The sequence below is a fragment of the Gordionus sp. m RMFG-2023 genome, chromosome 5 (assembly GCF_954871325.1).
Source record: "Gordionus sp. m RMFG-2023 chromosome 5, tfGorSpeb1-WG-v2, whole genome shotgun sequence".
Taxonomy (NCBI): domain Eukaryota; kingdom Metazoa; phylum Nematomorpha; class Gordioida; order Chordodea; family Parachordodidae; genus Gordionus; species Gordionus sp. m RMFG-2023.
This window is the reverse complement of record NC_088779.1, coordinates 17,101,325-17,118,194: the sequence shown is the minus strand read 5'-3', so window position 1 is coordinate 17,118,194 and position 16,870 is coordinate 17,101,325. Positions and strand designations below refer to the sequence as shown.

Here is a 16,870-nt window from a genome sequence, read left to right as displayed (position 1 = left end):
ATAATAAAGAATTTATTTTTTAGATAATAAAGAATTTATTTTTTAGATAATAAAGAATTTATTTTTTAGATAATAAAGAATTCATTTTTTAGAGAAAATATATAATTATAAATATTATAGATTAAAATTATATAAAATATATTCTAATCATCATGTGAGATGAGGCTGCCAATGAAGCTGATGTAATTAGTCCTATGAATTGCTATTGCGAGTCTTTGTCTTAAGAAGAAGCCTTCACGAGGTTCATCTGTTAGTTTGCGGATTAGCGATCCAAGTTCCTTGAAGAAGGAAAGAGCACGATTCCCAAAGGTAGTCAAGGTAGTGGAAATGATGGGAATGAATAAGTGATCTTGGGATATTTCTGAATATTTTGCAATTTTTAGAAGCTCCTTGTTCTTCAGAATGTTAAGGGATTGATTGGAAGGAGCCAATGGATCAATACAAGAGTAATCCCAGACCAAGAATCGACCTCGTTTCCAGGGAATTTGAGAGATCCCGTCAGGGCGTTTCCCATCAGATCTGAAAAGACCAGAGGGTTCGAGAATAGAAGGAATTTGAGCGGATCTCAGGGCTCTAAGAATTATAGAATTGCAAATGTTATGTCTAACGATGCGGCCTTTACATGAACGACAATGTAGACTATGCCTTCTATTACTCAAAACAGCAGAACTGCAGCCGGCACAGATGTGGGGTTGGGTTACTAAGCAATTTAAACGGATGCCTATAGCATGAGTTAGCTCATTTTGGGTCAATTGTAATTGTAAGTTCGCGGATGGAATGGCTTCGAGAAACTCATGTCAAGAACCATTAAGCAGAGAGGAGAATAAGGGACGGTCCAATGATTGCATACTGGAAAGGAGAGATTCGACGCAGCTTGCAATAATGGGCTTATCCCAGTCCTTCTGCTTGTTCGTTTCTGGAATTGGGTGGTCGGCAATGAATCAAGATTTCCATTCAATGATGGCACTATCAAAGGAAAAGTCAGAATTTAAGGAATTAGGATTGACTAAATTTTTGGTTAAAAGACAGCTCGATATAAAGGCAAAGGCAAGATCAAAAGGGATCTGATGCCTAGTCCTCTCATCTTGGTAGGAAGGGTGGCTTGTGTCCACGCTAATTCATGGAATTTTAGATTAAGGATACTTTCAATTAGGACTTTAATCCCATTTTCATAAATGCCTAAGGAAGTGGGAAATTTAAAAATAGGGGTAGAGTGGAGCGCGTAAAGAATTTTTGGGATATTGAAGAAATTTTTCAGGAGAAAAAAGGCTTTATGAGAGGGGAGAAGGAAAAATAGGTCAGCCAACTTATTAAGGGGTTCGAGTGTAGATTGTAAGAAGGATGATATGGCTGTGTGTCCACCAACGGGAGCACCTAAGTGAGATAATTCCTCCAGAGTAATCTGTTTGAAATTATGAAAATTGTTTTCAGATGAATTAATTGGAATGAATTCTGATTTTTCATGGTTGATTGATAGACCAGGATAGCCCTGCACCCTTGATTATCATTACAGCTTTATTGATTTCGTCGTTTGGACCACAAAGGATTCCATCATCGATGTACCATGCATGCAATGATAATGAACATGCCTCGTTAATAGATTTAACAATTTCATTGATCCCTAAACAGAAAAATAAAGAACCTAGAGGATCTCCCTGTTGTATTCCCTCAATCGAAGAAATTTTATAGGTATCAAATTGGAGAGTGGAAGGCTATTGATAGCATGAATAAAAGAATTTAGTGTAACCAGGAAAGAGAATACTCGATGAACTCAGAAAGGAATTCCGAGAAAGAGTGTTATAAGCATTGTTGAAGTCGATTTTGACTAAAGATTCGTTGGTTGGCTGGGTTTCTAAGTGTATTCTCGTTAGATGAACAACAGCTTCACAGCCGCCAGGTATACCAAAACCAAGTTGGAAAGGACTTAGTATATTTGAGGCTTCATGCTTTATTCGAGAGGAAATCATTTTAGCTACTAAACGACGAAAGGTCGAGTCAATTGCAATCGGTCTTAAATCATTATTGGGTTTTTGAAGGGTTATTAGCCTGGCATCGAAAAGAATAGGGGAAACAAAGGTTGGCACATCACTTTTTAAGATTTTGTTGCAAAAGTATGTAATTTTGGAAAGAATTGAAGTTTGAGAACATATTGAGGGGGAAGTAATGTCCTGGAGAAATATAGGACGGATTCCATCAAGGCCATGTGCTGAATCTCGATGAAAGGAAAGGATAGCTTTCCTCACTTCATCAGTGTTAAATTGTGATGCACATGTAGAGTGAGGCTGTAGAGATATAGGGGTTATAGTTGTTGAAGGGTGTTTTTTGCAGAGCTTCAAGTATGTGTAGTTTGAAGGTTCGGCGATGGAGTCTTGAGTAGAAACCAATCTAACTGCACTTTTGATGTTAATATTGTCAATTTTTTTAGTGATTAAATTGGCCTTCAGCTCGAGAGCAGAGGGTTTCATTTTATTTTTGACAACAGATGTCTTTCCGTGTTCGTATAGATGAGGGACAACTATTGAAGCAGAATCCTTGATTTGCTGGGTTAGGGATTTATGTGAAGTTTTGTCTGGCACCTTGAAAGTATTATAGCCATAGAAAAGAAATTTAAGCCATTCGTTTTCATTACTAAAGTTTAGCAATAGGGATGATAGACAGTCTGTAAAGTATTTGGCCACAGTCAATCTTGCACCTTTGGGGATCCTTGAAATAATGTTAGGTTTTGGATGATCAAGGAAAAAATCTGAAAAGTTTGAATTCGAATTTTGAGGAGGTGGAACGATATTTGCGGAAATAAAAGTCGAATTGTTGATAATGGAATGTGGAGGAAGGCCGGAGTATTGACATCTAGCAGAAGGTGAACCATGAATTTGTAAGCATCCGTCCTTTCTAAGATGTATCAGTTTTAGACATGAAGGACAGGTATGCAAAGAAGACATATGGGATTTAATATTAATTAAATATTTGATGGGATATACAATAACTCTTTTTAAACAACCCTATCCCTTTTTCGAAATTTTTTAAATACAGAGTTCATATTTTTGAAAAAAAAGAAGAATTTATTTTTTAGATAATAAAGAATTTGTTTTTTAGATAATAAAGAATTTGTTTTTTAGATAATAAAGAATTTATTTTTTAGATAATAAAGAATTTCTTTTTTAGATAATAAATTCAATTAAAACCTCCATTATTTACAATGAATTAATTATTATGGCATTATGAGCCTGCTGAAATATCTAAACCTTTTAAATTACATTTAAAAGGAAAACAATGTGTATGATTGTTTGCAATATATAGATTTGGTCGATGAATTCTATTATAATAATTCTATAATAAAACTATTTACAGCAATAAATTATGTCCTATTTCATCTCAAAATTTAATAGATAATCCCCCAAAAAATTTATCCTATCCCCATTAAAGCAGCCTACCCCTCAAAAAAATAGGCAAACTGTTCCTACCCCTCCCGCTCATGTAGACGCTGTCATAAGGTTCTTATTTTTGTTATGTGTTACCTAAAACATATTTTGGGTAATATTCCTTCCGTTCCACTATAGTGGGGTATGGGGGGGGGGGGGGGGTATTAGATTAGGTAATAGCGTTTCCCTAAGATCAGACAACGGTTCTACTGTGCTATGAAGTGTTGGGATTGTTCATAAGTATCAATAAGAATGTATAAACACCATTAAGGAAATTAAATAAATAATATAAAATAATTATTCTGTACAAGGCTTCAAATCTAACCTAGCCAGACATATAATTTTCTAAACCACAACCGAACCGTTATAAAGAAATTTTATGTGTCTAAAGTTAAAATTACTAAATAAATCAAAGTTAAGAATACGAATACAACATAATTGTATAAATGAAAATGAGGTTGGAATCTTTTAGTTGTAGAAGGAAAATTAATCAACTAAATTATCTTATAACAAAGCAAATAAATTGATTTATACATTGCTATATACCCCTAGCCGTCTAAGTATTGATAGTAACAAAAGATATATGAATCACAAGTAATGACATCCTATAAGTTAGACTATGCTTTCCACAGAATGCCAAATGTTTAATTATTATTATAAGTATCACCATAAAAAAATAATAATTTTGGATTAAGTTTAGTATATTATACTGTGCTTTATACATCTTAAAGAAAAATTTAAATTATAAATTTATTTATTATATCTTCCAGAGAGTCAGCCTTATATGAATAGAGATCACACACGATGATAAATTAAATATATACGAATTGTAAAAAAAATTCAATTTAAATGTAAGTAAATTTATAAGATATCTAACAAATTTAATTAATATAATTATGTTTGAGAAAGTGTTATATTATAGGAATTAATAAATTAAAATATTATACATTTTGTTTTATGTAACGCGTATTCATTAAATTAATTTTTATATATTTAACTTATTCAAATTTTTAGTTTTGCTTTTCGTTTTATAACTTAACCTTTTAATTTTATATTCTAATTTATAATTGCAAAAAGGTATATAAACGAGAAATATAAATAAAGTGAACAATTTTTATTTTAGAATCAAGTGTTCCAAGAGCTCTTTTTCAGAAAGTATTTGAGGGCATATAATATTTTATCAGAAGGAGACGTTTAAATTTTATTTCCTTTTAATTAACCCTTCTTCCTTTTTTTAATATTTTATCAGAAGGAGACGTTTAAATTTTATTTTCCCTTCTTCCTTTTTTTTTAATTATTCCTTATTATAGGAAATTCTGATTTCTCAACATATTTAATTTTATTATTTATAATAATAATAATAAATAAATAAAAGTAATGCTTCCAAATAAAATCTCTACCTCGAAAATAATGGCCCCAAAAGAAAATAAAAGAAATGGTTCCCAAAAAAATAAAAATGTATTCTTGGAAGGTAATGACCACCAAAAGAAAACATGTCTCTAAGGAAAAATACAATACATATTGGCAGCTTATATTTGAACTTCTTACTCCATAAGCTAAAGATTTTCTACAGTTTCCAATTGAAAAATTGAGATATTAAGTTTGAAAAGATAAAGTTAAGTTACTAGGTAACTAATTAATATATTAGAATATATTTGTCTATCACATTTGTTTGCAATTTAGTGAGGATATTTCTAAAATAGTAAAGTATTCTATATAGAACATTAAAGAAAATGTGATTAAGGTAAGTTTAAGGGAATATCTATAACAAACTAATTATTTGAAATCTAATGTGATATTATAATGAAAAGTTTAAAATAGAACATTAAAGAAAATGTGATTAAGGTAAGTTTAAGGGAATATCTATAACAAACTAATTATTTGAAATCTAATGTGATATTATAATGAAAAGTTTAAATTTAATGCAAGAAACAAAGTATGTATAGTATATTAAGTTACCATAAGAAAAGTTATGTTGTGAACTATAGAAAAAAATTTGTGTCTACTTTAATATGATATTATAATGAAAAAGTTTAAAATTTAATGCAAGAAACTCATAATGCAAAGTTTTGTTGTGAAAATTCTATGAAAATTTGCGTCTATTATATACTTGTGGGTGGTCTAATGAAGCCAAAGAATTTAGCATATTTTCGGGTTAAATTATGAAAGTCTATTAAATATGTTTTAAAGCCAAATAAATTTCTTGGCATAACTGTCTTAAAAACAGAAACCAACATTTCAGGCTCAAGCTTTGAACGTCCATACTAAACATGACTAGTGGTATTGATGCTATCATTATGAATAGATTAATATCTTGTTATCATGTTGACATTCATACCATACATATTTAACTATAATAATTAAAAACCTTAATCTTGATGTCCATTTAATATCACAGGATCGGTGTTTTTCAAAATCATATCATAATAAAATTTTCAAATTCATATTTTTTTTTTTTAATTTAGCCAATGATTAAGAATCACTTAATCTTTATTACGTGATTGATATATGATATATAGAGCTTTTGCCATCTAGCCTTGAAAGTTCACAGAGCTAAGCTAAGTTTTCCTCATTAGCATCTAATTGGAACTAATTTAATTTGGGTGTAAAAGTAAAAATATGAGGAGCCCTCCACACGTTTGTGGGCGAGCCGAACGCACTTGTACGCACAATAGTACGAAAACTATTGTTAAAACGTCTATAGACTAATAACAAAGTGCAAAGAATATGGGTGGTGACGATATGGCGCGAGGTTCGAGTCAGTAAAAATATATTTTATTAACTAATTTCTTTTTCTTTTCTTAAGGTATATATATATTTTCTAAAATATAAATTAGAATATAAAACGAAATATAAAAAATAAAATAATATAAAAAAAAGTAAAGTTAAACCGAAAGTTATATAAATAAGGTTACGCAAAATAATAAGTAATATAAGTTGAATTACAAAAATAAAAAGTTAAGTTGAAAAGATAAATTTGAATTCATAAAATGTAATATAAAAATAAAATTAGATTACAAAAATATATAATTATAATAACGCAACATTCTCCCTCTTCTGATAATTTCATCGGAGAAGTCATAGAGAGTTTGTTGTTCTAGAAGTTTTTCCCGTTTCGATTGTATTCGGTTTCTTCTTGGTTAGCGCATAAGTCTCAAATGTTCTCGTAGGTTTGATGAAATCGTTGAACGTTATCGTTAGCTTGATATCCTTCACATTTCTCAAATTTCATAATTAATCCAGTCGAATATTGGAATTTGGAATAAATCGGAATATATAATTTGGAATAGTTGATCAAATCAAATATATGAATAATATGCACGAATAAAATTTTGAATTTTGGAACAATAAAATATGTAATAAGGAATGATAAAATATGTAATAAGGAATGATAATTTATGTAATAAGGAATGATATTTATGTAATAAGGAATAAAATTTTAATCCAGAATAAGGAATGATAAATTATAATAATTATTATATTATTTTTAAGTTAATCATAGCGTTTTAATTTTTCGCGTTTTAATAAATTTTATTTTTTCGCGTTTTAGCGTTTAATTAATTTTTGCGTTTTAGTATTTAATTTATTTTTGTTTATTTTCAATCTCCGAGGTTAAAATATGCAAATAAAATATTATTCACATTTCCCTCTCTTTAAATAAAAAATTTAAATTTAACACCCTAATTTTAGTTCAAAAAAATTCTTCATAAGATAGTTTAGAAAATGATCATCACCACATAATTTAAATATATTTTTCTAAAATGAATGTTTTTTTTACATAACTTTTTGTCTTCAAAGCTTTTAATTTCAAAAACTTTTTATCATATTAAGTATTACTTATAAGGGTTATTTGAATCAATCATGTGATTTAAAAATTACATTTTAACATATTTAAAATTAAGTTTTATCTTCTTGTTTAGGATTTTTAATATTTTTAATTATATTTAAGAATTCATCTTTAGGTTTATGTTAATTTACAACAATTGGTCATCATTCAAGAAATCAAAAAATATCAATATTATCCATTATGATTTTACATTTTAGTAATTTTAAAAATTTATAACATGCCTTTATCCTGGCATAAAATTTTAATTTATAATACTTCTTACGTGGATTAGAATAATAAGTAACCATCATTGGTCTCACAAAATAGAATTCATAACCTATCGTTCAACTTCCATATCAGTTCTTCCTAGGTTGTCACATTAGGTTAGGTGCTGGCTATTATATTCCAGTCCAACATCCAGAGCCGGGACACCATAAAGAAAGAAGCTTTTTGCATGAAAGAACGTACTAAGGTTTGATTCTTGGTCATCTCAGTAGTTTAGGTAGTCACAATAGATAAGGTAGTCATAACATCACAATAGATAAGGTAGTCATAATAGGTAGTCATCTCCATAGGTTAAGCACAAGGTAGAGTCATAATAGGTAGTCATCTCCATAGGTTAAGCAATCAACACAATAGGTAGTCATATAAATAGAGTCATCTCAATGGATTAAACAATCGTCACAATAGGTAGTCTAAATAGAGTCATCTCAATGGATTAAGCAATCATCACAATAGGTAGTCATATAAATAGAGTCATCTCAATGGATTAAACAATCGTCATAGATTAGATGGTCATCTCAGCAGATTAGGTAGTCATCTTTTTCTAGTCCACCACCCAAAGGGCACCATGCAAAGAATATGGGTGGTGACGATATGGCGCGAGGTTCGAGTCAGTAAAAATATATTTTATTAACTAATTTCTTTTTCTTTTCTTAAGGTATATATATATTTTCTAAAATATAAATTAGAATATAAAACGAAATATAAAAAATAAAATAATATAAAAAAAAGTAAAGTTAAACCGAAAGTTATATAAATAAGGTTACGCAAAATAATAAGTAATATAAGTTGAATTACAAAAATAAAAAGTTAAGTTGAAAAGATAAATTTGAATTCATAAAATGTAATATAAAAATAAAATTAGATTACAAAAATATATAATTATAATAACGCAACACAAAGAGTTTGGCAAAACAAAAGGCTATACCACAATATTACTTTAAGGGTGGGTAGAGTAGCTGATTTTTAGTTTAAATTCTATAATGAAAGTCTTAATTATTACTATCGATATTGAGATTTAATGTTCATACCAATTGCAAATAATGTTAATTTAATTTATTTTAAGAGCCTAAAAATGACATATGATTAAAATAAAATAAAATACCAGTACAAAAAAAACAATACAATCACTAACTAGATCATTGATAAACCTCCACCGGAAAACCGAACCCTCACAAAAAAGAATCAACCAATATCTTCATTTAAATCTATTAATTTTACTAAGTTTACCTAAAAGATTTAAAAACTTTAGCTGTTTTTAATACTCCATTTGGAAAAATCTTTGAATATAAATAATTAAATGAGAGTTATTTTTATGGGTCCGGTCAAAATTTTAAAGTTTTGTAACATGATAACTTTAAAAGATGCGAAATCATGTTAAGTCATCGATGCTACATTTTTCAAGCATTATCCTTTTTCGGAATTATAAATATTCGTTATATAAATTAACTCGATATTCTCATAGTGGACTGTCGGGAAATTTACTAAGTCGAAGAAAAATATCATATATATCAGAAAAATTGAATGAAAATATATTAAATAATTCAAAACAAAATTTATTGAATAAGGATGTGAAATTTATAAGTGAAAATATTATTAAAGTTTATTGTTTAATCAAGCTAAAATAATAACATTTAATTAAGTTAATTGCTAGTTATGGATCTCCAGATGTACTACCTCTAGCTAATTATTATTTTAATGCAAAAGGAAAGTCCATTCGCCCAGCAATAATTTGTATGATAGCAAGAGCATCAAATATATTGTTTAAAGAAACTACTTCACCAACTAAGTATACTTCTAAAATAATCCAATAAACTTTAAATAAAAAGTTTAAATATTGCCTAAAGCAAAACCTATATAGATTCAAATCAACTAAAAATTGCTTGTTTTGCTGAAATGATTCATACAGCATCTTTACTTCATGATGATGTTGTAGATCGAGCCAATACAAGGAGAGGTAATATAAGTGCAAATATTAAATGGGGCCAGAGAAAGGTTAATACATTTAAAACAATAATATTAAATATATTTATAGCCTGTATTAGTTGGAAATCTTATAATGGCTCTAGCTAGTCAAGAGTTAGCCAAAATTAAAAATGTACAAATTATTAACATTTTATCTATTATATTAATGGATTTGATTCATGGGGAACTAATGCAAATGGGTTCAAAACTTACAGATAATGAAAGATTTTCTCATTATCTTCAGAAGACATTTAAAAAAGCTGGTAGCCTCTTAGCAAATTCATGCAAATGTGTAATATTATTTTTAGTAATTTTAATTTGTGCTATACCAATGTTAAATATCAGATTAGGTACAACACTTATTGTTTTTGATTGTATCAACCAGGGGGTCGATCCTGGTAAAAAAATTAATTAGGTTAAGTTTGGTTTTAATGTGAAAATAATTATTGGGTTCAGTTTAGGGGAATATTTTTAAACCCAGGTTTGGTCAGGTTTAGAAATATTTAAATTGTATATTAAAAATTATATATATTTGAACCAAATTAAAAAACCAGACAAAAATTTGGTAAAATTTTTTTATCTTATAACAAAGCATAATCATGTATAAATTTAAAATTTTTTTATTTAAATATATTAGCATGATATCTTCTAAAAGTTGTTATCTCATTCTCAATCTTTGCAGTGAAAAATGAATTTCAAAGTGAAAAAGATCTTTCAACGAAACCTATATTAAATATATTTACATGAAAATATGATAAATTAACTGATTGCAGGAACACCATATAAGATTTTGGATAGAATATATAAATCAGGGTGCTGCAGCTTAGCAGACTTTTAAAAATGCAAAATATTTTCCTTTTTTAATCTTTTAAAATCATCAAATTCAGTAATTATTGTTCTACTTTTCTTTGTAATTGTTGACCCTTTTTTAAGTTTCCTGCTTTTCTTTAAGTTGTATCAATTTCTCTAAATGATCTTGTATAATAACTACTGTGAATCTATAAATTAACCAGATGTCTTTTTGTACAAATCATCATTATCACTAAGTAACATCTATTATAAAGGATTTATACTATTTATAAAATAAATTGATAATATTAAAAAATCTTATTTAAATTATTAATATTTGTATTTGCAATTATACAAATATCTTAATATATTATTTTAAATATAAAATTTACTGAACCCAATTTAACCTGGGTTCTAAAAATTTCCCAGGTTTGGTTTGGGTTTTTAAAAGTTTAGAGGTTTGAGTTTAGAAAATTTTTCAAAACCCCAGGGTTTCTGCCCTGATTCAGTTCAAACCCCTAGTATCAATCAATTTTTCAAAATTGATCTGGTATTATAATTGCTTTTGTTTATTTTTGTTGAAATTTTATGTGTTAATATAATTTTCACATCTATTAGGAAAAATTTGATTAATCATCGAGATGTTTACCATTTTCATTACAAAGTCAAGTCGGCTCAAGGGTTGTAGGAATTCTAGCGGATTTTAAGGCGCGAGATATAGCGTCATTACATTTTATATATCTAGGAAATCTACCTCTACATCGTTTGTAATGTAGAGAGTGGCGACCTTTCGAGTCGAGTCAACAGAAGTCTGACAAAGTGAGCATGAATAAGATATAATCATATCGTAATTTAGTCTGAGTTCGATAGTATGCCTTAGCTAATCGTTTGTAAGTAGTGAATCAAGATTACTTGAAAGGATAGCTTCAAAAAATTCATAACCATTATCTGATGAAGTTGAAAAGAGAAGGGAATGTTCCAGAGATTGACTTATCTATTTGAGAAATGTGATGGAGTTGTCAACCAAGGGTAAATCTCAATCTCTTTGCAATGACATCGAGGGATGATCGACTTAAGATGACTTTCAAAGATCTATGGCCTGAAGGAGTATAGGATCTGTGTGAGTCGTTAATTTGCTGATGATTAGTTCATGATAAAAGAAGATATGAAGGAACTCACGGAGAGTAGAGGAGGTGATCATATTCCTATTCCACCTGCTTAGGGGTGTAGCCTATAGCCAACATAATTCTCCAAACTTAAGATTGACTATTTGTTTTGGCCTCCGTCAATATTTTAATCTCTTGTTGGATGCGTCCGGTGTCAAGATGCTTCCTCCTGAAAACATCAAGGCATTTAGCTAGTCGCCTTCTGGTAATATTGTCGACGGGATAGTTTTTGAGTTCAAGTCGATTGGGATACCTAGGTAGGTGATCTTAGGGTCGTTGACCGATTTGGAAGTTGCGATGGTGTGACCCCATCCTTCGAGGGTGCATCTCAACGATCTGGTTGACTATTTAACATCAAATTTATTGTCTCCGTATATGAGAATATCATCGAGGTAAACGTTGTAACTTGCTTTTCTTACCGTTTTGGTGTACAGGATGATGCTTTGCAAGCAATAAGAACTGAAGAATGTTCCCATTGACAAGTCCTTGTACCGATATGATTGGCCTTGGAACCGGACTCCAAAGAATTGTCATACTCGTTGTGGTTAGTGTTGTTAATCGGCTTAGCCGAGTCGGCTCGAACAGAGCTGACCCAAATTTTGGGTCGTTTTTTTCGACTTCGACCCGAGTTCAAGCCGAAAAAAACGACCTCGACCCAAAATATGGGTCGTTTTTTTCGAACTCGACCCGAGTCCAAGCCGAAAAAAACGACCTCGACTCAAAATATGGATCGTTTTTCGACTCAGATTTGAAGTTTGGTTGTTTTTTTCGACTCAGACTTGAAGTTTATTTTTTAAGGCAAATGTGTAAAAATATATTTTGCAAACATGTTAAATTAAAATTTCAGTGAAGATGTACCATAGGAAAGTGACAATTGTCATAATCGTCATTTTGGACTTTTTTCTATTTTTTTTAGACTAATGGGTAGTAAATATATTAAATTCAAATTTCAGTGAAGATGTACCGTAGGAAAGTGACAATTGTCATAATCGTAACTTTTTTGAACTTTTTACAATTTTTTTTAGACAAATGAGTAGCAAACATGTTAAACTAAAATTTCATTGAAGATGTACCATAAGAAAGTGACAATTATCATAATCGTCATTTTTTAACTTTTTTGAATTTTTTTTAGACAAATGGGTAAAAATATATTTTGTAAACATGTTAAATTAAAATTTCAGTGAAAAATGTACCATAGGAAAGTGATAATTGTCATAATCGTCATTTTTGAACTTTTTTCAATTTTTTTTAGACAAATGGGTAAAAATATATTTTGCAAACAAATTAAAATATCAGTGAAGATGTACTATAGAAAAGTGACAATTGTCATAAACGTCATTTTTGAATTTTTTTAAGGCAAATGGGTAAAAATATATTTTGTAAACATGTTAAGTTAAAATTTCAGTGAAGATGTACCTTAGGAAAGTGACAATTGTCATAATCGTCATTTTTGAACTTTTTTGAATTTTTTTTAGACAAATGGGTAAAAATATATTTTGTAAACATGTTAAATTAAAATTTCATTGAAGATGTACCATAGGAAAGTGACAATTGCCATAATCGTCATTTTTGAACTTTTTTGAATTTTTTAAAGCAAATGGGTAAAAATATATTTTGTAAACATGTTAAATTAAAATTTCAGTGAAGATATACCATAGGAAAGTGACAATTGTCATAATCGTCATTTTTAACTTTTTCAATTTTTTTAAGGCATATATGTAAAAATATATTTTGCAAACTGTTAAATTAAAATTTCATTGAAGATGTACCATAGGAAAGTGACAATTGTCATAATCGTCATTTTTGAACTTTTTTGAATTTTTTTAAGGCAAATGGGTAAAAATATATTTTGTAAACATGTTAAATTAGAATTTCAGTGAAGATGTACTATAGAAAAGTGACAATTGTCATAATTGTCATTTTTGAACTTTTTTAAGGCAAATGGGTAAAAATATATTTTATAAACATGTTAAATTAAAATTTCATTGAAGATTACCCATTTGCCTTAAAAAAATTGAAAAAAATTCAAAAATGACGATTATAACAATTGTCACTTTTCTATGGTACATCTTCACTGAAATTTTAATTTAACATGTTTGCAAAATATATTTTTACATATATGCCTTAAAAAATAAACTTCAAGTCTGAGTCGAAAAAAACGACCCATATTTTGGGTCGAGATCGTTTTTTCGGCTTGGACTCGGGTCGAGGTCGAAAAAAACGACCCAATTTTTGGTCGAGGTTTTTCGGCTTGAACTCGGGTCGAGGTCTAAAAAACGACCCGAACTTTGAGTCGGGGTCGCGACTCGCGGCGTTTTAACAACACTAGTTGTGGTAGGGGAATGAAGAAAAAGGTCGACTTTATGTCAATTTTGCACACAAGTTTGGCCTTTTATAGTAAAAGGACATCAATGGTATCGATAGTCGGAATGGATATTGTAAGAAATATGTGGATGTCTCCGAATAGTAGCTAATGACTCTTGGAGATCCGTCGGATTTAGGGATAACTTATAGCGGCGAGCAGATTTGGTAGTTATCCGCTATTTCGATTACGTCAGCGGCCAAGAGCTGTTGGATAATCGGGGAATATCTATCGCCCGGTTCGTGGCTACGATCGTGGCGAAAATATTTTCCTTCATTTGCGTGGATTCCAGTATAGTTGAGCTGGGTCTGAATCCTCGTGAGGGGACAGCCCGCATGAAAGGTAACATCAACGGTCCCACCGTGAACTTGGTCTTTCTATATTCAGTGTGGGGACATTGTTGAGGCGCCTGCTGGGAACACACGGTCACTGCAATTGACGATGCCGGTAAAGATATTGTCCATCGTAGGAAAGGCCGTGGGACCTGCCTGGGGCGCACCAGGTTGTCACGGTGAGCGAGCTATCCAACATTTGATAGACGTGACATACCTGGCGCGAGATTCCTGAGGCAGACTAGGAAGCTCTTGAGGGGTTATCTATCCTCCATTTCTGCGAATCTTCTGACACTAAGGAAACGATGTCGGAGATAGATTCGGTTTGTCGACTGGCGTCAAATGGTAAATGATTGTCATTGTCTCCTAATACATCGGAACCTTGCTCGTCTTTAGGAGAGAACAGGCGCGTCAGTTCCCTTAGGTATCGATTCCCCTTTTAGCCAGTCTGGGAACAGACCTGTTTTTTCTCTCCATACCGGTGGGCCAATGTCTGTGGCCTGGAGGCCTTCATTTTCCCAGTAGGGTAGCCCTAAAAAGGGCTGTTCCGTAATTGGCCCTAAAAAGGACCTATGGATATTGGGGGAAGGGAGGGGGAAGGTTAGTATGAGAAGAAAAAGAAGTTGGACACTGTTCAGCGTTATTTTCTCTTTTTCACCTAATGGCGCGCGCCTCCTTTTGGATTTTGGGCCTTCTGGGGCTGGTCTCTTTTCGAGGGAGGGCAGGGCGGACCCTATTTTATTATCTTCGGCTCCCATATAGCATTCCTGGTACAAGAGATTATTTGCCTTGGCTGTCTGCTAATTCCAGTTTATGGCATGCGTTATCCTGGCCTCTCCGTAACTGCATCAAAGATTTCTATATCTGCTCCCTCGTGCATACGTTTCACGATTCTATTTATGTACTTCAGTTCGTGTCGATCCATTGAGGTCACTGATTAGGCATCTTTACAGGTTCATCAATTTACGGATTTTTTCTGGAGTAAGCGGTTCCATGATTGGGGCGTAGATGCTGTGCTTATACGGTCGTTATATAGATGCTCCGTGTTTTTGATGCCCTCTCCGGATCTTTATATAATCTTTTCTAGTCATTTTTAAAATCAAACCTTCTTAGGCCAAAATATTTCTGCTGAATATTATAAAGAATCAAATATCTAGAATGCCCCCCCCTTCCATTTATTAGATAAAATTTGAAACAAACATCTACAAATGATTTATATTTATTCCTTAAATATTATCATTATAAAAATTACATATCATGTACAATTTATAGGTATATATCATTTACAGGAAATATGAGGAATTATTTTAAAGTTGGTTACCTAATTGTGTACTTTTTTTGAATAATTTTTTTTATTCAAGAAGTATGGTGTTGTCCTATTATAACTTGGAGTAACAAAACTTTGTGCTTTACCACGTCTTTTTATCACCTTAAATAAATGATTAATTGAAAAATTAATTCAAACAATTTTACTAAAGATCGAAAAAATGAAAATAGGAAATATGATAGTGATTGAATATGATATATTGTTCTACGATACACAATTTTTAAAATTTAATTTATTTTTAATTTTTATAGATAATAATGGTGGTCAGTTAAAATATACGGCCCGGGTATATATTAAAATAAAATAGCCATTCCCATGTATTTGGGCAGGGCTTACGGCCGGACCTGCATGCCTCTGATCTATATCAATTTTTTTTCCAATGTCAATTAGATATCTCTCCTCTATGGCTATCTCTACAACAACCGTTTTATAAATCAATTATATCTGATTTGATATATAATTGTAATAGAATCATATCATAAATAACTTGTTTAATAAGTTTCGAGCTGGGCCAAGTAAAATTTAAAAAAAAATCAGAGAATGGCAAGGCCCTGCCATATTTAGCCTGGCTCTAAATATTTTATATACGAATTCTCGCGTTAAATTTTTTGTCCGCCCCGAGCATTGCATAATTCAAATTTTTTATTATATTTGGTTTGATCATATTATTATTTTTTATCAATGCATATTTATAAATTACCTAGATTTATTAAACTGTACAAACTAATATGCTATTAAAATAAAGGTTGCTCTTTTATCATTAGAAAACAAGGAATATCGAAATAATGAATCTGTGGATCGTAAACTAAATTTGTTTTACAAATTTGGAAAACATATTGGCATGGCATTTCAAATTCGTGATGATATACTTGATTTTACAGGAGATATGGATAAAACTGGCAAAAATTGTGGTAACAAGGATATAGCAATATCTGGATTAGCTAACGCACCTTTATTATTTGCCTGTGAAAAAGTATATAACTCTTACTTATATTTTATTTATCATTTATGTAGCAAATTTTGTTTGATATATTTATATTTTACAGTTTCCATACATTGAAGCAATAATTATGCGAAGATTTTCAGAACCTGGAGATGTTGAAAAAGCATTAGAAGCGATTAAAAAGGTGTTTACGATTTCATTTTTTATATTAAAATCAGCTTAAAAATTATATTCTATAATTTAATAATTATTTTTGTATTTATAATAAATCTTAATATAGAGTGACGGTTTAAAAGACACGCAAAATTTAGTCTTATTCCACGCCGGTCATGCTAAAAATATACTTGACGAACTTTTCCTGCCTTTATCTAAAACAGATTTTGATTTGTTAAATTTATATAATTCTCTTATTTCTATGTGTGATTATATTGTAACTCGAGATTGTTAACGTAAATTCCT

The 16,870-nt window shown here is 30.4% G+C and overlaps 1 protein-coding gene across 4 annotated transcripts; it reads left to right on the top strand.

The window, feature by feature from the left end:
* The first annotated feature begins 8,861 nt into the window (after positions 1–8,861).
* Positions 8,862–16,860, top strand: LOC135930566 (all trans-polyprenyl-diphosphate synthase PDSS1-like). 4 transcript variants are annotated; one of them, XR_010572809.1, is made up of 7 exons: positions 8,862–9,128; positions 9,171–9,316; positions 9,375–9,522; positions 9,563–9,784; positions 16,214–16,441; positions 16,483–16,595; positions 16,692–16,830. XR_010572809.1 is itself a non-coding variant. In XM_065467390.1 (7 exons), exons 1-7 carry the CDS (start codon positions 8,892–8,894, stop codon positions 16,857–16,859), a joined length of 1,230 nt encoding a protein of 409 aa, XP_065323462.1. In that variant the 5' UTR covers positions 8,862–8,891; the 3' UTR covers position 16,860. The 4 variants fall into 4 exon arrangements, 3 of the variants coding, with proteins under 3 accessions (XP_065323462.1, XP_065323463.1, XP_065323464.1); XM_065467390.1 differs by having other exon boundaries at positions 16,515–16,595; positions 16,692–16,860; XM_065467391.1 differs by lacking the exon at positions 8,862–9,128 and having other exon boundaries at positions 9,185–9,316; positions 9,357–9,522; positions 16,515–16,595; positions 16,692–16,860.
* The last annotated feature ends 10 nt before the right edge of the window (positions 16,861–16,870 follow it).